The 23,288-nt window shown below is 35.6% G+C and overlaps 1 protein-coding gene across 1 annotated transcript in view; it reads left to right on the top strand.

Moving 5' to 3' along the window:
* The window catches only part of btv (dynein cytoplasmic heavy chain beethoven), a 1,245,321-nt gene that overhangs the window by 949,697 nt on the left and 272,336 nt on the right, over positions 1-23,288 (top strand). Inside the window, exons 59-60 of the mRNA XM_090394552.1 lie at positions 11,128-11,251; positions 13,929-14,092. Coding sequence (XP_090250678.1) covers positions 11,128-11,251; positions 13,929-14,092 — 288 coding nt within the window. The remainder of the gene's footprint in view (positions 1-11,127; positions 11,252-13,928; positions 14,093-23,288) is intronic.

The following is a 23,288-nucleotide window of genomic DNA, read 5'->3' as shown; positions in this document are numbered from 1 at the left end:
TTTTTGCATAGCATAGACTTAGTATTTATGCGAATTACCCTAATTAAAAGTGATTAGCCCAATTTTAATTAATTATTCATTTGCATTTTTTTTAATTTTAAGATTATTAAAATTGTTATAATTTAAAATCATGGAACCAGCAACAAAACGAAGAAAGTATGAAGCTCGATTTAAAATAAGGGTAATTGAAATGGCAAAGCAAACTAATAACTGTATTGCTGCAAGAAAGTTTGACATAACTGAGAAGATGGTAAGAGAATGGAGGAAGAAAGAAGATATTTTAAAAAAATTGCCAAAGAAAAAATGTGCAATGAGAACAGGATCACCCAATTGCGGTAACTGGAAAATCATGTTGCAGAATAGGTATTCAAAAGAAAGAATGAATGAATGATTATCTTGTTACAAGAAATATGATTAGAGCATATGCACTAAACTGGTCAAGATTGAATCCGGATGAAAGTATGGAATTCAGGATGGTGTAATCGCTTTATGAACAGACAAAATCTAGTAATACGACAAAAAAACGAAAATTGCTCAAAAACTACCAGCAGATGTAGACCACAAAAACTTACCAGTTTCCTAAATTTATTAGTCAGTTGAGACAAGAACATAAATTTCTATATGGATGAAACTCCTATGAGCTTTGATATGATAAGAAATAAAACAGTTTAAAAGTAGTAAGAGTGTGCTAGTTCGAAGTACAAGTCATGAAAAAACAAGGTTTGTGGTGGTTGTGTTGTCAGGTTTGGCTAATGGAACCAAGTTAAAACCAATGATCATCTTCAAACATAACACTAAACCTAAGATAAAATTTCCTTCAGATGTTTTTATACGTTTTCACGAAAAAGGATGAATGTATGAAATGGTGTGAAATTAAGGATAAATAATGTGTGGAACACGCAACCAGGCAGTATATTGAAGAAACACAGTTTATTATTATGGGATATGTTTCGTAGTCATTTAACTGAGAATACTAAAAGTCTTCTAGAAAAAAAAAACACAAAAATTGCTGTTATACCAGGTGGTTTAACTTCTGTATTGCAACCACTAGACGTCTGCTTGAACAAACCATTTAAAGATCACATGCGAGAAGAGTGGAATAATTGGATTTTGACTGGTGAAAAATCATTTACAAATGGTGGATCTATGTGCACTGCATCACTTGATATGTTGTGCAATTTTGTGATCAAAGTATGGAATAAAGTAAAAGTAGAGACTGTAATAAAATTATTTAAAAAGTGTGGTATCTCTAATCTTATGGATGGTACAGAAGATGATCTGTTGTTGGACGCTGAAGACAATGAAAACGAAATCAATTCACCGGATTCGAGCTGGGATCCATATGATGATCATTTAAACAATGAACCTGAAGAACTATTTTCAACAGATGATGAAAAAAATTAACATGAAAATTAAGATTAATAATTATTATTTGTTTTTTTAAGACTTACATCTATTGTAATATTTTAAATAAATTTATGCAACAAAAAATTAATAATCTCATATTGATCTGTTTATAAACACTGCCTATTTTCTTATATAACCATGTATTGTAACTACTTAAATGTTCATCCAAGAAATTAAGCTTCCCTTTTTATACTCGCCGTGTAAGACGACCCATGATTTCGAGGGGTTTCTGTAGTATTTGAGAGCCATCTTATGCACAGACATGTACGGTAAATCAGGGGTAAGACAAGGATGTACATTATTTCCACTCTTATTCGTTATCTATAAGGATCACAATATGAAAGAAAGTGGCATCAAGCCTGATATAAGAATTGGAGATGTCCAACTTAGTTCTTTAGTTTATGCAGATGATGTTATACTCCTAAACAAATTTAGTATAAGTCTCCAGGATTCTATAACTAACTTGAATAACAACTGTCACAAATATGACATAAAATTCAGCAATTAAAAGACCAAAACTGTGAAAATAGGCAGGAACATAGAAAACTTCAGCTGCATTCTGAATGGAGATTCTTTAGAATAAGTAAAATATCTTTCAGATAGTTATTGGAAGTTTTTCCACTTGGTTGTACTATAAATTGAAGATACCAAAAAATTATATACTTGGTTTAATCCTTTTCAAGTGTAAGCAAACAAAGTTTGCACCTGAAATATAATCAGGACTAGGGCAACTCAGTGAAGGTCAAAACCGGTCTTGGTAGTGACCCTTCCCATAATGCATAGCATTAAACATACTCATTATACATACTCGACGCAAACTTTGTTTGCTTACATTTGGAAAAGGATTAAACCAAGTGGAAAAACTTCCAACAACTGTCTCTAATCCAGAGAATTTTAATAATAAGGTGTGACACCTTTTGGGTGTCACATGAACTCTGGAACAGATGCCAGTGACAGAGCTATTTTCCAGGAGGTTTACCCTTGTGTTTCATAGTCATACTGTGTCTCACAAGCCCTTGTTTACACCTGCCAGTGCCTAGCATTGTCTAGAAAAATGGTGCAAACAACACCGTCACTGTGGAGAGATGAATCTCAGTACATTATTATTTGGCCATATAATGGATGTATCTGGACCTAGCAGATGTCTGGTGAACGATACTTACAAGAATTTCTTGTATCAACCTTGAAATTTAGATGCAATTGTGCATAATGGTCTGGGGCTGTTTTTCCTTGTTTAGACTTGGCCCATTGATTTCTGTGTTGGGATATTTAAACACTAATGCTTATCATTACATTTTAGACAATTCCCTTCTTCCTACACTCTGTCAGTAGTTTGGAATCAGCATGATAATGCACCTATTCACAAAGCAAGGACCTTAGCTCCATGGTTTTGAAGACATGGAGGTGGAAGAACTAAACTGGCCAGTCCAAAACCCTGACCTGAACCCTGTTGAACATCTGTCTCATCTTTGCTCCATTTCATCGCTTTGGGATATGATGGAGCAAAGGTTTCATGTCAAACCTGTTTGCCCAACAAACACTCACCAGCTGTTTGCCATACTATAAGAGGAATGGAAACGAATTCCAGCAGCAATTTACCAGAACTTAGTGGTGAGCCTACCCTGAAGGGGGGGGCGGGGGGTGATAGCAACGAAAGGAGGCTTGACCTCATATTGACAGCAATGTCAATGTGAGTAACAGGAATACAAAAGTTTGCTGTCCAGACGCTTTTGGCAACATATTATTCTGGCTCCTGGAATTTCATGTGGTACAGATGTTCCTTATGACAATAAAATTGTGAAATGAGAAAGAAATTCCAGTGAAGAAATTGATGAAATTCTAAGTCACTTCATTATGGGTGTGGTCACTATATAGACCAGTTTCAACTTTTATTGAGGTCTCATTCACTGAAGCTAGACCCAGTAAAATACTTAACTCAGAATAAATCAGTGCAAAAGTCATATTTTCCTTATCAAGTAGTAAAAAGGTTTGTTTATTTAACATATTATTCCAACACTCTGGATCAGAGATAGTTATAGAAAGTTTTGTTTTACTTGGTTTGAAAGTATACTATGCTTGACATGATATTATATTTTCTTTTGCATTATGAAAAATTTTCAGCTTGATGTGAATTCAACAGCCTCTATACATAAGTAGTTTAGTCAAGAAGATACTTGACAGACAAAGTTCATTTGCTTGCGTAAACAATTAGAACAAAATACTGTTTCTTGACAAGTATAACATACCAGACTATCTTCATCCCACTTGAAAACGGTCAGAAAATCAGTGTTAAGAGTTATAGAATATCTTGAAGCATTTGAGTATTATGACCTTTTTTGAATGAAGAAAAGGAACAGAGGGTACGGTCATGAGCAAAACTGTGGATAGGAGTTGAGATTAGAGGGAGAAATATTTTTATCTACTTAGTTCCAGATAATTTTGCCAGTTTCATACCTAGCATCTTCAAAGCATAAACCGTTTGTCACAATATGCAAGTAACAACAATAAGTTCATTGATGTATTTGTGTTACCATTACAATTTTAAACCATTTTCACTGTTAACCAATTGTTGTTAGTCGCATATTGTGGCAAACTGTGTATGCTTTGAAGATGTTAGGTATAAAACCAACAAAATGATCTAGAACAGAGTGTGTAAAAATATTATTTTCTTATTATTGTCTTACATTGTGAATTAAGGTATAGAAAAAAATCTAAGACTCTGCGAAAAGTTCATGCTGTAGTAGGAGGTGATTTGCTTTTGATAGAAAAAAATCTAAGACTCTGCGAGAAGTTCATGCTGTAGTAGGAGGTGATTTGCCGTGGTCATCTGTACAAGGTTTGGAGGAAAAGATTGAAGCCAGGAGGTTTGCCATGTATTTGTGGATCATCCTGATGGTGTTGCCTCACTATGATACAGATGTGAGAGATGTGGAAACAAGGAATAGCAGAAATTATGCTGAACAGCCACAAGGTTTGATTACCATTAAAGCAGGAAACCAAATGCAATCTCTTTTCATTTGGCCCTAATGAAATCTGCTTTGGATTTCATGGCACCTTGCTTACACTTTTTTTGAGCAATAGTGTAGGCTTTAGTAATATGCTAGAGTTTTGAGCTTGAGCCATTGAATAAATGCATCATGGACTGCTTTAGTACATTGCTAGGAAAGAGGTGCTGGGAAGAAGGGGTTGGGGGGGGGGGGGTTACATCATAATGGAAAATGGTCTTCTTTCCAGTAAGGATTATTTCAGTTATTTAGATGAGGAGCAGGTGTTTGGATCAGCAGAGCAGAAACAATAAACAGACCATGGAGATCCTGGAATCATCTCGGTTGGCACCATCGTATTGCCATAGAATATGCAGCCAAAATTGGCTGGGAGAAGACTGATCTGTAGAAAACATGGGTAAGAAGCTGCCAAGAGGAAAGCAAACATCTACCACATTTGGAGGAAGATAATGCTAGCAGTCAAAGGGGTAAGTCAGCATGGTCATTTGAATTAGGATAGGTAAAGGCAAGGTAACAAAGTGAAACAAAGAAATAGGAAATCTTGAACAAGGATGATCTTATAGAGGGCATTCCAGATTTATTAAATTTTCACAAAGAATGCAGGTCTAACAGAAGCACATGTTCCACTCTTCTAATGGATAGCATGCATGATGTAGTTGGGATAACTGAAATCATCTGTAGTCATAGAAGATGCCATTTGGATTTAGTAAAGAATAATGGATCAGGTTTTGATGCCCACAGACAGTGGTACACATCATTAATGTTTGTATTGATGCCCTGGATGTTGGTGAAATAGATCCAGGGGTATACAGGCGAAATGGTTACTAGAATTAGCCTACACACACCTGACACTCTCATTGAAATGGAAGTAACATTTCTGGCACTCTCTCAACACCAACTCACCATGGACTGTGAAAACATCACACACACACACAACATCTCATTATGTACCTTATATATTAAATTCCCAGAACAATGACATCTTGTGTGCCACTGTCTTGATTTCTTTGGGCACTACTGGCTGCACAATAATAATATATATATAAATACAATTAGAAACACACACACACACACACACACACACACACACACACACACACACACACACACACACACACACACACACACACACACATATTAAGTCAGTCAAATGCTGCCCTATAAATTAATGCTGTGTAATAAACTAAATCCGACAAAAATTACATCCTGTTACGAAATTAAAAAATAAATTATAACTCGCCTTTCTACAGATATATGACATTGCCAACCTTTCTCCATGTACCACTTAAATAAAAAATTGGTACTTATCTTTGAAGTTTAATTGGATAAAATTTACTCCCAAGCATCAAGGGTACCTTCATTATGAATTCCATTATGAGTCCAAACTGTTCTGAAGTCCTAATGTGTGTGTGTGTGTGTGTGTGTGTGTGTGTGTGTGTGTGTGTGTGTGTGTGTGTGTGTGTGTGTGTGTGTGTGTGTTTAAAATAATTAACTAGTGCAAGCTGTGTGAAGCAATAATTTGGGATGAAGAAATCAGAATCAAAGCGACCACCCTCCTATATCACATGACGAATCCAAAATCTAAAAATCAAGTTTTTCTTTGGGACCTGTTCACCTTGATACAAATTCTCAAAGCATCTCTCTAATTTACTAACATCCTTTATAGATAAATTCACATTCATTGTGAAAAATAGTGTCCATTTTAAAGAAAATTTTCAGACCTTCATCTTAACCCAAATGATCTCTTAATCAGTCTTGATATTAAAATAGTGCCTCCCTTAGCAAATGTTCCATTTAGATGAAACATTGCAGTTACTCCAAACAAACTTTCAGATATTATTTGTCTCTTTGATTTTGTCATCCATTCTAGCTACCTTGTGTCAGAACAAATTTTACCAACAAATAGAGGATAATACATGGGTTAAAACTGAAGACATTAACGAGGCATTATCACTTTCAGCAACATTTGAGTATCTTGCTCCATGATAATGCATTTGTTGTTCAAGCAGTACAGGTTATAATTTGGTAACTGAGTCCCAAATTATTATTATTACATAAGCATCTGTATGGAGTCCAAAGACTCATCTTGGGCAACCCACTAAATATTTCACCAAGCATTTGCATTTTACACAACACCTAACACATATCATACTGATCTTTTAATTCATCCACTAACAAAGCACTTGCAACTAACTTTTGTAATGCATTTGACTCATTCACCACTTCCAAAGCAAAAAATCTAGTATTCATGTCCTTGCTAACCACATTTTCCCTCAATTTCCAAGAGTGCATATCAACAGCATTCAAGAAAAGTGAATACCCACATATTCCCTCAATCCATCCACTAATCACATGCTAAAAACTGTTCTTTTTGTCAATTCTATAAAACGCTTTTATTATTATTATTAAGAGAGACCTCCAGGGAGTCAGTGACTCATCGTGACCACATACTACACACACACACACACACACACACACACACACACACACACACACACACTACATCCAATGGCAATCCTTTCTAATCACATTTCACTCTATGAGAGAAAAATCTAGCCCTCAACCCCTTCCTAGCAGCATTCATTCTCAGCCTCCCCACCCTTCATAAAATGAAAAATTCCATCAACTGAAATCCTGTATGACCCTTTCAGAAGTTTGTAAGTCTCATTCATATCACTCCTCTTTCTTCTGTTTGCTAGTGTCTGCAGTCTCCAAATTCTCAATCTGTCTTCATAATGTATTCCATCTGATATCATTTTTAAACATTCTCCTTTGCACTTTCTCCACTGTATCAGAATCACAACAGAAACCAGAAGACCAGACTTGCACACAATAGTCCAAGTGAGGTCTTATCAAGGCCTTGTAAAGAGACAAAATGGCATCTTTACATGGGAAAATTTGTTTCAGTGTGACAATTATCTTTTGAGTAGTTTGCAATCTTTGCTACATGTTTGTGCCTGCAGTCTACAAATTCTCAATCTCATAATAAGCTTTCCACAGTCCTGATATAATTTTTAAACACTCTCCTTTGCACTTTCTCCACTGTATCAGAAACCAGGAGACCAGACCTGCATACAATAATCCAAGCGAGGTCTTATCAAGGCATTGTAAACAGGCAAAATGACATCCTTATTTTTACATGTTAAAGTTTGTTTTAGCATTGCAATTATCTTTTGAGATGTATTTGCAAACTTTGCCACATGGCTCCTGAATTTCAACTATCTAATAACACTCCAAGATCTCTAGCCTAATCAGTTTTTTCTACCATAATTCCACCAATATAATATGACATTGGATATCTATTTTGAAATTTGGGAAGCAGAGATTCCCACAATTCCAGCCTATTCAAGTCATTCTGCAGGTACTGCATATCAACAGCATTCCTGATTACCCTGCCTATCTTTGCATCATCATCAGCAACAGTTATATGTTGCCTATCAAATCCTTTCCAATATCTTTAAAATACAGACTGAATAACAGTGGACCAAGCACTGATCCTTGTGATACATCACTGGTTACCTTAAATCTTGCAGACTCGCAACCCCCCCCCCCCACTTTTTGATATCTGTCAGTCAGCCATCATCCTCTTATCCACACTGATATTTTATAATCCAAACCCATATTCTCCAATTTATGCAACAGTCTACCATGCTGTATTCTGTCAAAAGCTTTAGCTAAATCCAAAAGTATCATGGTGTATCCATTCCCACTTGTCTTTTAGTAACTCGTATATCTATCATATCTGTCTCCCCTCCCCTTTATACCTCTAAACCAATGTCTATAATCCATAAATCTTCAATCTATCCTAATAAAAAAGCATTCCCTAGACCAGCTACTATCATTAACTTCAAGAAACCAATTGACCTGATCTTTGCAACGTAGTCTACTCCTCATTCTTGACTATCCAAATAAATACAAACTAACACGGTACACAGTGGGAATGTGAAGATTGAATAGTAAATCAAATTATCTAGTTATTTTATATTCCTTTCTAACTCTGGAAATCTCTTTGTTGATCAGTTTCGATCCTTAAGTGATCCCAGAAATTCTACTTAGCTAAGGGATCTTCCATAACTAAGTAGATTGGGGGGGGGGGGGCATATGTATGATTTTCAAAAAAAGCAGTTATTATTATTATTATCATAATACCTCCATGGAGTTAAAAGACTCATCGTGGGCTGTTCACTGTCTCCACACTCTCTGTGCAAAAAACCCGCTCTTCACCCCCTTTCTCATACTCTCCTTATATAGCTTCTGGGGATGATCTCTTGTTCTTTCTCTGTCATTCTGTGCAAAACTTCCCTAACATTAATCTGCTAATAACGTCTTAACAGCTTATATGTCTTGATCATATCCCATCTCTTCCTTCTATCCGCCAATTTCTGCAAATTGCATTTTCTCAATCTGGCTTCATATTCAACATTCCAGAGACCAGAAAAACTACCTTAGTCAGTTGTCTCTGGACCTTATCCTCATCATTTTGAAAGCTAGGTGACCAAATCTGTTCACAGTAATCCATATGTGGCCTGATCCAAGCCTTATACAAGGGAACCATAACATTCTTACTTCTACAAGTCAGTGCCCTCCACATCATTCCCATTATCTGCTGTGCTGTCCTCACAATTTTAGCAACATGTCCCTGAAATGTTAGGTCCTTGTCCAAAAGCACTCCCAGATCTCTCATCTCATTTATCTCTTCCAAGATATTTGCACCAATTGCGTACTCTACATCCCATCTCTGCTTCCCAAATTTCAAAACCTTATACTTTGCAACATTGAATTGACATTCCCACGTATCTACCTATCCAGCCAGTGTATTCAAGTCATTTTGCAAAGCCACAGCATCTGCTCTGCTCCTAATAGCTCTCTCGAACTTTGTATCATCTACAAACAACTGCATATCACCATTCAGACCTCTCCCAATATCATTTATATACAAATTAAACAGCAATGGACCCAAAAAAAATTCTCAGAGTACACCACTAGTAATTTCCTCTTCTGGGATATCGCTCTTCCATAGACAACTTGCTGATACCTATCAGACAGCCAGTTTCCAATCCAGTGAACCAGTCTACTGTTTAGCTCCCATCTGTTCCAATTTAATTACCAGCTTGTCATATGGCAATTTATCAAAGGCTTTTGCTAAATCTAAATAATACACCATTGTGTATGCAACACCCTTGTCCAATGCATTTGTCACTTTATTATAAAAAGTAAGCAGATTGCTAAAACACAATCTTCCTTTAACAAATCCATGTTGACCACCAAACAGCATTTTTCTGTTGTTAACCCAATTCCAAATCTTGATTTTAACTAACTAGCCTCTTGAACACTTTAACCCAGAACTCCAGAACACAGACTGGCCTATAATTCAAAGCCCTAGTCTTATCACCTGCCCTTGTGAATTGGAACAATTTTATCCTCTTTCCACTCCTTTGGAACTTGGGCCACTGCAAGGCTCATGTTAAACTGATATATAAAAGCTGTTGTTAACTCTCTGGGACATTCCCTCAAAACACATGGTGTAATAGCATCAAGTCCAACAGCCTTATTTACAGCAAGTTTATTCAATTGCTCGTATATCCCCTGCCCACTTACTAACAATTCCTCCTCCTTTCCCACTGCATTCAAGTTCTACATGCCATATTCACAGGAATGAAATATCTTTATGAATTGCTTTAAATACTTCAAGTATATTCTCTACAGTGATTATTATTCCTCCATTTTCACCACAATGCCATCGTTCTAATCATTCTTTCTTTCTACTGTCCACATATCAAAAAAATTCCCTAGGATTCCCTAGCGAGTCACCTTCCTTGCCTGCTCTTTGTACTTCTCAGGTAGGAATTTAATTTTTTAAATGTACTCTAAATATTAAATTTAATCTAAATTTATGAAAATGCTAATGCAAGAAAATTGTGACTATATAGATGTTCTGTCAGATGTTACCACATTCGGGATTCGTAATTGACAGTAGAGTATACAGTTATTGTAGACTGTATGAAGTTATACTAAGAGCAGTACATGTTCATTATAAAGGAATAAATGAACAGTAATGAAGGCATAGAGAGCTATTCAGTTTTATACTTATTAAACAAAAACTAAATAAATAAATAAATATTTTTTTTTTTTAATTTGTTGATCTGCAACAGTTGGCTGGATTAAAAATCCACCCCCCCCCACAAAAAAAAAAACATTTTGAATTATTTTTGGAATTATTGTAAATAATATAGTGAGTTGGTCTGCAAGCAACATAATAGCCAGTTTTAGAGGAACCAGGTCTGTTCTTCTTAAAAATATAGTATAATGTTTATTTGAATATGATACTGATATTTTTGTAAAACATTTTCTCTACTTCTGTATTTGCAAGAAATGATAAATGTATAGAAAATATTTAATTATCAAAAAGCAAAATAATCACTTTTGTTACATCAGTAATATAGTATACAAAAATGATATTCCTGTTTCTATCCATCTTTTACCCATTCTATAGCAAGCAAGTTTACACATGATTTAAATCGTTCATCTAATTTCTTTCTTAAAAGTTATGTTATTCTGAAATTCAACTATTTTTCAGGAACTTTAGTTAAACATTACTGCAATGATATCCCTTAATATTCTTTGTTTTCTGAATCAGTTACATACTTATAATTTTTAAAATTAAAAATGTAGATAATTTTATCTATTTGTTTACATATTATATTCATGTTTTCAGGATGAAAATTTCATGACTACCATTGAATTGGCAGTAAGATTTGGGAAAACTCTTATTGTTGAAGATGTCGATAGAATTGATCCTTCTTTATATTCTTTACTCCGTGGAGACTTAATGAGCCAAGGTATCCTCAGTTTAATTCTAGAAAGAACTCCATACAAAGTTCAGGAACAAAGATCATAATAAGAATATGATCTTTTCTTCTGTTATTCTGTGAATGGCTCTTTCTTAATGTATTGCTATTATACTCTTATTTTATTGCAAGGGAACTTATCATATGGGTGAATATGTAAAAATTTTGTCAGGTTTTCAGGAGAATGTGGGGATTGTGTTAGACCGAAATCATTAGAGTGCGTAACTACAAGATCTCACTGATTAATGAAAATAATTATGAAAAACAAGCATACAGATTCATCAACATTATGTAATCATTTTTATAATTTCAGATTACTGTGATCAAGATTTGACTATTAGTATATGGATTCCCTGAAGCAATTAACTGTGAAAATAATATTAATAATGGATCATTGTGATTTGAATACTAATTATACAGACTAAATTATTGCATATACTTTTCTTCATTATATACTATTAGGACTATTTCCAGTTCTCCATAAAATCAAAATATTTTGCGAAAATCAGAAATTTCATTGCAGAAGGCTAAACTGTCTATAGACCACAGTACATATTATACCTTGCCTTGAAAATATTTAGTGTTAGTGGATATTTAACACCCCTTCAACACCACATTCCTTTCATTCATCGCCTGCCTTGAAACATACTACCCTTAACATTCTTATTTATACAGTTTCTAAGGATGATATCCTCTTCTTCCCACACCTGTTACTCTATTCAGTATTTTCTCTATGCCTACCTTGATAGCCTCTTCTCATTCGTTCATGTCTTAATCATATCACATATTTAAGGTGGTCAAATCTGCAAACAAAAATCCAGATTTGTGGCCTGAATAATGTATTATGTCAAACTTTATCCTAACTGGCCTACTTTTCACTGTGAATTATGCCAACAGTTTGCAGTTGGCATAATTCACAGTGAAAAGTAGTAAACTATTTACAACTTTTGCACTGTGAAACTCTGCTCTCTACCCATCCCATTGTATTTCCTTGGCCAAAGTGCATGATTTTGTTCATGTGGCTTTGAGCAGAAATTCCCATTCATCTGTCCAAAACACCAACCTATTCAGCATGTTTAGCAGTTGACTTGACTATAACTAATTAAAAAAATTGATTAACTTATGTTGAGAATAAATTATTTAATGACAGCAGAAATTTCAGTCATGTTTAAAGATAACGTCAATTCTTAAAATACAGTCAAAGAGAAAATAACAATTGAAGACTTGGCAGCAAGAAGGGAGCAGCTCCAATTTTATCAGCATTTAGAACTGAAATAAAAAATTATTCCCCCAAAAAATTTTAGACTGTTACTTGAAATTTTTTGCCGACATATAATATACATTTGAATACACATTTGAGCAGTGTTATTAAGGTAAAATCCTTTTGTCTCAGAGCAGGATGAATAGATTTTCAAAATTTGGAGCTGCCCTAATTTTTGTACCAAATTGCGTGAAAATACACTAATTCAAAGTAAATAATTAAAATAAGTAACAAAATGTTGTTACAAAACTGTTTATTACTATGTGAGAATATATCAGAAAATATCAAACAACACTGATTTGTGAAAATTACAAGAAATCATGAATATTAGTCACAAAGTTGTAGGGTGACTATAATCATTATAACTCTGCAGTGGCTTATTGGAGTTGCCTCATTTTTTTGCAGCAATGTTGTTAATTGAAAATTATATCACTTGTTATGTAAGTTGTTGAAATCAGCAGGAGAGTTCAATCTATAACCATTAGAAATTCAAAGAAAATGATATTAAATTATTTAAATTATGGGGATATTTAATCCCACATTATTTCAAAGCCGAATAAGAAACTCTAAGATAGAAATCAAAGAGTTTCATTCCGAATATAGCAAGCTATAAAAGTTCGGCATGTCCAAGCGTAAGCAAATACCTGGGTAGTACAATACCGGGCAACTCGTAGTAAAGGTGGATGAAGTTAGGATCACTATTCTTAGTATTAACCCTTGGTATCCTAGAAGCCTTAGTATCTTCTTTCATACTATGTTTGTCATCACTTAAATTATTAGTACCTACCAGCACTACCATTTCTTTTACATTTCTTTTTTGGTTTTCAATTAATCTGTAAGTATAAATGAAACACTCAAAAAGTCAGACTTGTGGATTTGATTTCTGGCCTGCAGCATAGAGTAAATAGCCATAAAATGAGGAGAGTGGGAGGAGAAGAGCACTTGGAAAACTTAAAGCAGGTGGCTGCCATCATCAAAAAATAAAATAATAATAATTTCTTTGTAAATGCATATGAAAATAAAAAACATACAAACCTTGAGTATTTAAGGAACAGTAAAAATCAGAAACTGGACAATCTAGAAATAATCTGTGATAACTGAAAATCCTCTGAAATTGTAAAATTCTGTGGATCTGCCAAATAGCCATAATTAATAGGATACCATGAAAAAATATAAAAAAAAATGCATGTATGTATATTATCTAAAGGGTAGGATGAAGAAATAAGTTAATTTCATCAAAATCAAAATGACACATATTCCGTACCCTATATGATTTCCCTTGAAAGACTCAATATTAAATTATTTATACTCATTACTTGTTTGTATGATATTTATTTTATGCTTGTTCATCCTTTAAAAAATATTCAGCCAAGAATTTAATTGTAATACAATTTTTTTTTCTTCCAGGTCCTAGGCATGTAGTACAAATTGGAGAAAAAGTAATAGATTATAATGAACAATTCCGACTATTTCTGGTTACTAGAAATTCTTCTGTGGAATTACCTTCTTATGCTGCCTCAGTAGTTACTACTGTTAACTTTACTACCACAAGAACAGGACTGACTGGACAGGTATGTCTTAGTACTTTTCTTTTTTGGTAGGATTTTGCTGTTAATGGATGTTATGATACAAAAACAAAACACACCGTAATTAAGATCCATAATTCATTAATAAAAACTCTTTAAAAAATGGATTTAGATTTTTTTTGCAAAGCCAATTTGTTTCATTTAGGTCTTCTTTTTTTTTTTTTTTTTTGTTTGCATTGTCAGTTTGTCAATCACCAGATTATTTCAGGAATGTAGCTATATTTATTTTCCTTCTCTTTGAATAGCTGATGTTTGTTCATCAGATACCCACTTATTCTTGTCATCATTTCATGTCTGTCCCCATTGGCTACAATGGGGACAGACATTGCAGAATCCTGTCAAATTCCTTTGTAAGAGATCTCAGAATATCATGGTTAGCCATTTTCCTTATCACTCAGTTATCACTTTATTGAAGAAGGTATTAAATTAGTAAGATCTCTTCACAAAACCATGCTGTCTCCCAATGCTTGCACTTTCTTATAAAAACATGAGTTGATATCTTTCGCTCTATTCATATTGAGATATCCTATTATCCAAAGCACCTCCACTTCATGTGTCTCTATAATAAATTTAGTTTAATCCTTTATCCAAGTGTGAGCAAACAAAGTTTGCTCCTGAAAGTATCTTCAGGACTGGGGTAAGGTGGTACAACACCAGGGCACTCCTTGCAAAGGTGGAGCAAGTTACCAACACTCCTATCTCAGTATCTCCCATAATGCAAAACATATCGCCTTGTGGATATGTCTAATGTTATGCATTAAGGGAAGGGCCACTACCCAGGCTAGTTTCGACCTTTATTGAGGTCTCTTCAGTGGGAGCCAGGCCCAAGTGGAGATACCAGGCAGAAGCATTAGCAGGTCATCTCTACCTATAGGAGTTGCCAAATGGTGTGCCACCCTTTTTTAATAAATTACTCTGGATTTAGAGAAAGCTGTTGAAAGTTTATTTTTCACTTGGTTAGAGTATAATAAATTTAATTTAATCCTTTATCCAAGTGTGAGCAAACAAAGTTTGCACCTGAAAGTATCTTCAGGACTGGGGTAAGGTGGTACAACACCAGTGCACTCCTTGCAAATGCTAATGCTTCTGTCTGGTATCTCCACTTGGGCCTGGCTCCCACTGAAGAGACCTCAATAAAGGTCGAAACTAGTCTGGGTTGTGGCCCTTCCCTTAATGCATAACATTAGACATATCCGCAAGGAGATGTGTTTTGCATTATGGGAGATACTGAGATAGGAATGTTGGTAGCTTGCTCCACCTTTGCAAGGAGTGTCCTTGTGTTGTACCACCTTACCCCAGTCCTGAAGATACTTTCAGGCACAAACTTTGTTTGCTCACACTTGGATAAAGGATTAAACTAAATTTATTATACTCTAACCAAGTGAAAAATAAACTTTCATGTGTCTCTATTCTCACATGTATTCCTTTTGCATCAGTCACTGCATTTTCAACTGCTGCTCTTCAGAAAATTGACAATAATCCTAGAGAAAAGCTCTACCCTATCTTCAGGACTGGGGTAAGGTGGTACAACACCAGTGCACTCCTTGCAAATGCTAATGCTTCTGTCTGGTATCTCCACTTGGGCCTGGCTCCCACTGAAGAGACCTCAATAAAGGTCGAAACTAGTCTGGGTTGTTCAACAGATTGCCAAAGCAGTTATACAGATCTACAGTCATATTTTGAAGCTCTTCAATGGACTTGACAACAACAACAACTCCATTTTTTCCACCTAAGTGATACACACCTGCATAGGGATCACTCTGTAATTCAACTATTTATACTGTCACATCCCTTCCATTAACATTTGTTAAAAATATGCTTTCACGATCATTCTTGAATTTGCTTATCCTTTGGTATAGGATTAAAACAAGAACATAATTTCTTGTTTATAATTTACTTCATTACCAAGTGAAAAAAAACAACTTTCCAACCATTTCTGATCCTGTGTATTTAAAAAATATGGTGTCCTACCGTTTAACTATTTGTATGTGGAAAATATATATGATGACTTCTGCATTTATTTAACTGCCATATCTTCCTGGTCTTTCTCCTACTGAAGATATCTCAATAATAGGTTAAAACTGGTTACCAAATGAATACAAAACATACTTCCAAACGGAAGTATGTTTTGCATTCTAAGATACTGAGGCAGTTGGTTTGAAATCAGAAGCTTTTGTATATGAGTAGGTATGTAATGAAGATACTTTGCACAAACTTTGTTTCCTTATGCTTGGATATAAATTAAAACAAGGACATAATTTCTTGTCTAGTAGAATTTATTTAATGATTCTTTCTATTGTTTGTCACATGACAAAAGTTCTTTTGGATTTTCTTTGTCCTGCTTACTTAATTTCTGTTGTGATTTGATCTTACCTTACTGGTCACCCTTAATAGCCCATGGTTTGTACTACTCATGTGCTTGCTGATCACCTTTCTACTTTATATACCAAGGGGTGGCCACAGCATGGCTCGCGAGCCACATGCAGCTCGCGTCCATTCATCACGCGGCTCTTCATGCTCTACCAGGGAAAAAAATAAACAAAAAGAAGAGGAGACAACAAAAAAGAGGAACAGAATAAAAAAAAAAGAGAGAGAGAAGAGGAGAGAAAAACAGGGTTAATAAAAATGACTGCAATAAAAAAGTTTAAATTCCAAACACATTAAATGAAGTTTACTTCGAACGATTAGAATAATTTTAAAGTCCAAATACAATAATTTTAGATTATACTTATTTACTAGTCGAGGCCTTCTTTGTATCCATTTTCTTAGTAAGCTCCTTAAAATTAGGTGTGTAATAAACAGATCTATATTTAGATTTAATAACTTTAAGAGTTGAAAGTCAGGAATATGTAGTCCCAAAAATGGAGAGATCAGTTTTCTGGCACATTGCTTAAGTGTCGGATACCATTGGTCCAGAACTTGCTTCCAAATCTCAATTACGGAACAACCACTTTGCTTCACTAGCTTCAGCCCTTCGTCCTTGTGAAGTTCCAAAAGCTCCAGTTCTCCCTCAGTAGTAACATCAGCCTCTTTAGTAAACATGGACACCAATTTACTCTGCCCATGGAGTTGTTCTTTCAAAGTTGAAAGTTTAGTTCACCTCAGATCAGAGCCAAGAGGAAATTCTTTACTAAAATTACTGTGATGTGTGTCATAATGACACTTAAGATTGCTGTCTTTGAATTGCGCAAGTGTTGTTTGGCATATGGCACACATTGGTTTACTTTGTTATTTCATAAAAACAAGCTCCTCTTCCCACTCTGGCCTAAAACTTCTGTGTTCCTCTTCATGTTTATCTTTTTTATGCGACATTTCTAAGCACTTGAAATAGAATTCAACGATAACAAGGACTATCAATGGACTCATGCAACAATATGTTGAATGATACTGATAGATGAGTGCCAAAAATGTAACTAATGTCTCATGGCAGACAGACATAACTTCTGCATCTCTATCACCCACCTCGCCAGACTCACACTCACTTATTTTCCTGTACCATCGCATTGGTCAAAGGTTGCGGTTCTTCTAAGTCTTATCAAAATTATTTTGGCTCCAAAAGGACGTGTAGTTGGCTACATACTCTGAAGAATGTTTTTTTGCGAATCAGTTTTAAAGAATAATATTTTTATTATTATTATTATCCTAAGACCCCATGGAGTAAAAGACTCATCTAGGAGGTACCTTTGTCATACTTACATCATACCTTGTAATTTGAATGTAAACACATTCAAATTCTCTGCTTATACCACACTCTCAGGCAAAGCATTCCAATCATTTACAACTCTCCATGCATAATAAACCTTTTTCTCACTCCCTTGCTCACATCCTCCTTATACAGCTTCCAAGGATAACCTCTTTTTCTCTCCTGATCTTCCACCATTTTATGAAAAACCTCTTCAAAGTTGATCTTATAACGACCCCTTACCAACTGTGTGCCTCTATCATATCCCCCCCTCTCTTCTTCCTGTCTGCTAGACTCTGTAAATTGCATATCCTCAATCTTTCTTCATATTTAACATCCCATAGATTAGAAACTACCTTATCGAATTGCCTCTGGACCCTTTCCAACATATCTTTGTATACAATAAATATATGCAATAAATATTATTGCAAGCAGGAAGTGAATACAAGCTATTTCTCATGGGATATTTGTATTCATTGGTCATTGAAGAAAAGCTTTACAGCTTTCTTTTAATAAATGAAGATAAGTAAATCTTCTTCTTCTTCTTCTGCAGCTTTTCCCACTTAAGTAGGGTCGCTGTTTGTAGTGAGCCTCCTCTGCAACCTCCTCTCTTGGGCTGTAGCCACATCCAAGTTCTTCATCTTCAAGTTCTCCTCCACCATCTCCCTCCATCTCTTCTTTGGCTGTCCGTGCTTCCTTCTCCTTCCCCCTGCACATCCATCTGCATGACCTTTCTTCCCACATACTCTTCCTCCTCATCACATGACCAAACCACTCAACCTTGCCTCCTGTATATTTGCTCCTAAGTTCATAACTTTCACCATTTCCCCTTACATAGCCATTTCTCAGATGATCCTTTCTGGTCGCACCGCACATCCACCTAAGCATTCTCATCTCCACTACCTCCATCCTGCTGATGTTGTTTTTCCTCAGGGGCCACAGTTTCCATAGCATATGTCATAGCTGATCTCACTACTGTTCTGTAGATTTTGCCTTTTAGATTGATCGACACCCTCTTATCGCATAGCACTCCAGCCATCTCTCTCTCCAGTTCCTTTATCCTACTTGTATCCTGCATCCCACTTCCTTCTCAGCCTCACCATCCTCTTTCATTGTTGAATCTAAGTATCTAAAGTCACTGACTTTCCTGATGACATTTCCTTCCAGCTCCAGATGTCTCCTGGCTGCTATCTACTTGCAACACATATACTCTGTGTTACTTCTGCTCAGTCTCATACCTCTCTCTTCCAGTACTTTCCTCCAACTTTCCAGTTTAGCCACCACTTCTCTTAATTCTGCACACAGCAGAATGTCATCTGCATACAACATAGTCCAAGGTGCGTCTTATCTCACCTCCTCTGTAACCACCTCCATCACAATATTAAACAGGAACAGACTTAATGCTGACCCTTGACGCAAGCCAACTGTCACTGGAAAACTTTGTCTCTCTCAGGCAGGTGCGAACTCTTGTCTTCACATTTCTGTACATGTCCTGCACCAGTCTGACCTCCCTCAGACACCTTCAAATAAAGATAAGTAAATAAATAAATAATTTTCATAGGAGAGAGAGAGAACCATGTTTAGTAAGGATTTATCTTGTTCCAAAGGACTCGACAATGCAGATGGCATGTTCTGTAAGTCCAGACTATTCTGGTTCATGGAATTTAATGTAATCAAGATGATCATCACAAAATAATAAATAATGTAAAAACAAAATACTAACAGATCTACCAGTTGGAAGAAATATGATAACCTACAATGGCAGGGAATTTGATAAACACTAGGATAGCTACAGATGCAAGATTATCCTTTAAAGAGCCTAATAAAGGCATAAATCTTGTTAATAGGCAAAAGGATATCTGATATAATAATTTGATTATTCTTTCAGAAATAAGGAATAGTAATGCAATGAACAACCTCTTACAAGGGAATGATGAAGCTCTATGATTGTTAATAGCCTTGTTGAAGCCATTAGCCAGGAAGATGGTCTTAATATAATTTATTTTTTCCAATAGCAACACTTCAGTAGAGCAAAAAGAGTGAGTCCAAAGTAAAGAGCCTTAACACGTTCATGTCAGGACAACTGGGACTCTCTCTCACTGCCAGGTGAGAGAGAGTCCCAGTTGTCCTGACATGAACTTAGTCATTTGGTGAGGCAAGTGTAATAAACTGATCTATATTTAGATTTAATAACTTTAAGAGTTGAAAGTCAGGAATATGTAGTCCCAAAAATGGAGATCAGTTTTCTGGCACATTGCTTAAGTGTTGGATACCATTGGTCCAGAACTTGCTTCCAAATCTCAATTACGGAACAACAACTTTGCTTCACTAGCTTCAGTCCTTCGTCCTTGTGAAGTTCCAAAAGCTCCAGTTCTCCCTCAGTAGTAACATCAGCCTCTTTAGTAAACATGGACACCAATTTACTCTGTGCCCAATGGCAATTTCATCCTTACATATTGGTGGATGTACCACATATCATCATGGTTCTTCAACTGTAATCAAATCTGCGTGGAGGATGGGGGGGGGTAATTTTTTTCTGTTAGGATATATTAGAAAACAATAATTAAAGATCTATATTCGGTTGGTATATTTGAATTACTAAACAGTATAACTATGTGAACCATCATTAGTGAGCCATGTGAGATTTGAAAATATAAAGAAGAGAAAGCACATGTGGACAGAAATACCTTCATTACTGCAAACAAATATTAATAATAAACATTCATGATATTATATGTGTGTCATATAAGTTTGCTATGTGAAGTGAATAACATGTGATCCTATAAACTCTAGACATAATAATGACATAATTAAAAAAAAAAAATCTTATGAGGAGAGGGAAAGAGATTTGTTCAAAATATAAATAACTGGCAACAATTAACAATGGCTGTGTATGTTTGGTAGCTCAGTGAGAAAATAAACTAAAACCTTATTTTGTTATCTCACTAAATAGATACAACAATTTTTTTATGTGGTTTCCACCCACAAAAAGTTGTAATCCTATAGTACATTAGTACCATGATTATGCTAAGAATTTTTATTTTTTATTTTTTTTTTACATAGTCCAGAAAGCCTGTTCTAGAGACAAAATGTAAAACTTTTTCAAGCCACTTCATTGCCACACACCAGGCAATGAAAGTTAGTGGTGTCCCCCTCAAGGGTCTGTTTTAGGGCCATTGCAGTTTAATTTCCATGTGAATGATATTAGGAAAGGTGTCAATGGTGACATGATATACAGTTGTTTGCAGATGATGCAAAGTTGGGAAGAACCGTGAGGAATAGAATAGATGTTGTAGCATTGCAAGTGGCCTTGAACAGACTTTCTGAATGGGCGAATGAATGTGGATATTGGCTCAGTGTAGCATAATGCAAGGTTTTAAAGTCTGGAAAGCACATATGGGATGCATAGCTAAAGATTGGTGGGAGATGTATTAGAGGAGATGAGAGATCTAGGGTGTTGGCAAATAAGCACCTGAAATTTCAGGGTCTTTTTTCCCCAATTGTTAGGATGGCAGAGTGGTTTATTGCAATGGTGCAGAGGATACTGACATGTAGAAATAACGATGCTATGGTTAAATTGTATAATGCTTTGATTAGAAATGCATCGGTTACAGTCCACATATTTGGTCACCTGGTTTTCAAAGGCATGAATAAATGGTGGAAAGAGTTCACCAATAAATGACTAAGGTGGATTATGGTGGAATATTGAGAATCTTGAAATCGAGGGAATGCATATTGTAGAGTCTAGTGAATAGAAGGATGACACACATATATATATATTTGAGATATATAAGTTGGTAAAGGATAATTACCAGATTAGTGTGAATCAGAATTTTCATAGAATGGGTGGAGATAGTGGAAGAGCAAAAGGCTATCCCTGAAAGCTCTGTAAAAAAAGGTGTGATCAAATAGGTGAGGAATAGCTTTTTTGCATGCAGAGTTGTGAGGAGTAGTTGGAATGCATTGCCTGCAAGTGTGGAGAAGCGAATGTATTAAAGCCACAGTATGATGAGCTTCTGTGTGTGATGGAGGATCTCCCATGATTAGTCGCTAACTCCAAAGAGGTCTAATGATGAGTTCTAGATCTGATCATTTCATCAGAGGATGTAATTGTGAGAGGGGGTTTCACACTTCTCTCCAGTTGGTGAAGGTAATCATGAAGTACGAGGGTGGTCTAAAAAGTTCTCGCCCTAACAACGAAAAAACAAATTTATAATTTCAAACTTATTTTTATTTTTCAACATAATCTCCCTTAAGACTAATACATTTCTTCCAGCGATGCTCCAGTGTCATTATCCCATGGTTCTCAGTAAGATCTGCAAACTACTCCCTCTGCAACTGCAATCACCTCTTGATTCGAAGAAAAACGCTGACCAGCAAGGGAAAAAAAAGTTTTAGTTTTGGGAAGAGACAGAAGTCAGAGAGAGCCAAATCTGGGGAATTTCCCTTCCCAAAAGATGTTTTGGAAAGGGCAATGCACCTTCCCAAAACACCTTTGTGGGAAAGTGCATTGTCCTGATGAAAGGTGCTTTTTTTTCTTCAGCAAACTGGATCTTTTCTCATAAATTTTTTCATCTAGTCTGGTTAAAAAATTGGAATAATATTCCCCAATTATTGTTTTACCCTTTTCAAGATAATTAATAAACAAAATGAATTTAGCATCCCAAAACACCAATGCCATGACCTTTCCTGCTGATGGAACCAACTTTGTCTTCTTTGACGCTGAACAACTGGCTGCTGTCCACTGTTTTGTCTGCTGTTTGAATTCTGATGTGTAATGGTGAATCCAAGTCTCATTCATAGTAATAAATTGATGCACAAAATCAGCTTTATTCTTCCAGTTATATATTTGGTTTAATCCTTTATCCAAATGCAAGCAAACAAAGTTTGCGGGTGAAGTATTTTCAGTATTGGGGCAACTCGTGGCAAATGTGGTATAAATTCTCATCACTTGCCTTACTATCCCATAATGCTATGCATTAAGGAAAGGGTCACAACCCAGACCGGTTTCGACCTTTATTCAGATCTCATCAGTGGGAGCCAGACCCAGAGGTGGTGATACTAAGGTGGAAGTAACAGAGAAGTCATATTTCCATATACGAGTTGCCAAAAGGTGTCACACCTTATTATTAAAATTCTCTAGATTAGAGATTTATATTATATAAACCAAATATATAATTGGTAGCATAGCCAAGTGAAAAAACTTCCATCAACTTATCTCTAATCTAGAGAATTTTAATAATAAAGTGTGACATCTTTTGGCAACTCATATATGGAAATATGACTTCTCCATTACTTCCACCTTAATATTTCCACTTCTGCGTCTGGCTCCCACTGATGAGACCTTAATAAAGGTCGAACCTGTTCTGGGTAGTGATCCTTCCCTTAATGCATAGCATTATACATGTCTGCAAGGAGATGTGCTTTGCATTATGGGATACTAAGGCAAGTGATGAGAAGTTATACCACCTTTGCCACGATTTGTCCCAGACCTGAAAA

The sequence above is a fragment of the Typopeltis vanoorti genome, chromosome 6 (assembly GCF_054136105.1).
Source record: "Typopeltis vanoorti isolate ZY-2024b chromosome 6, IOZ_Tvanoo_1.0, whole genome shotgun sequence".
Taxonomy (NCBI): Eukaryota; Metazoa; Arthropoda; class Arachnida; order Uropygi; family Thelyphonidae; genus Typopeltis; species Typopeltis vanoorti.
This window is presented reverse-complemented; position numbering and strand designations above follow the sequence as displayed.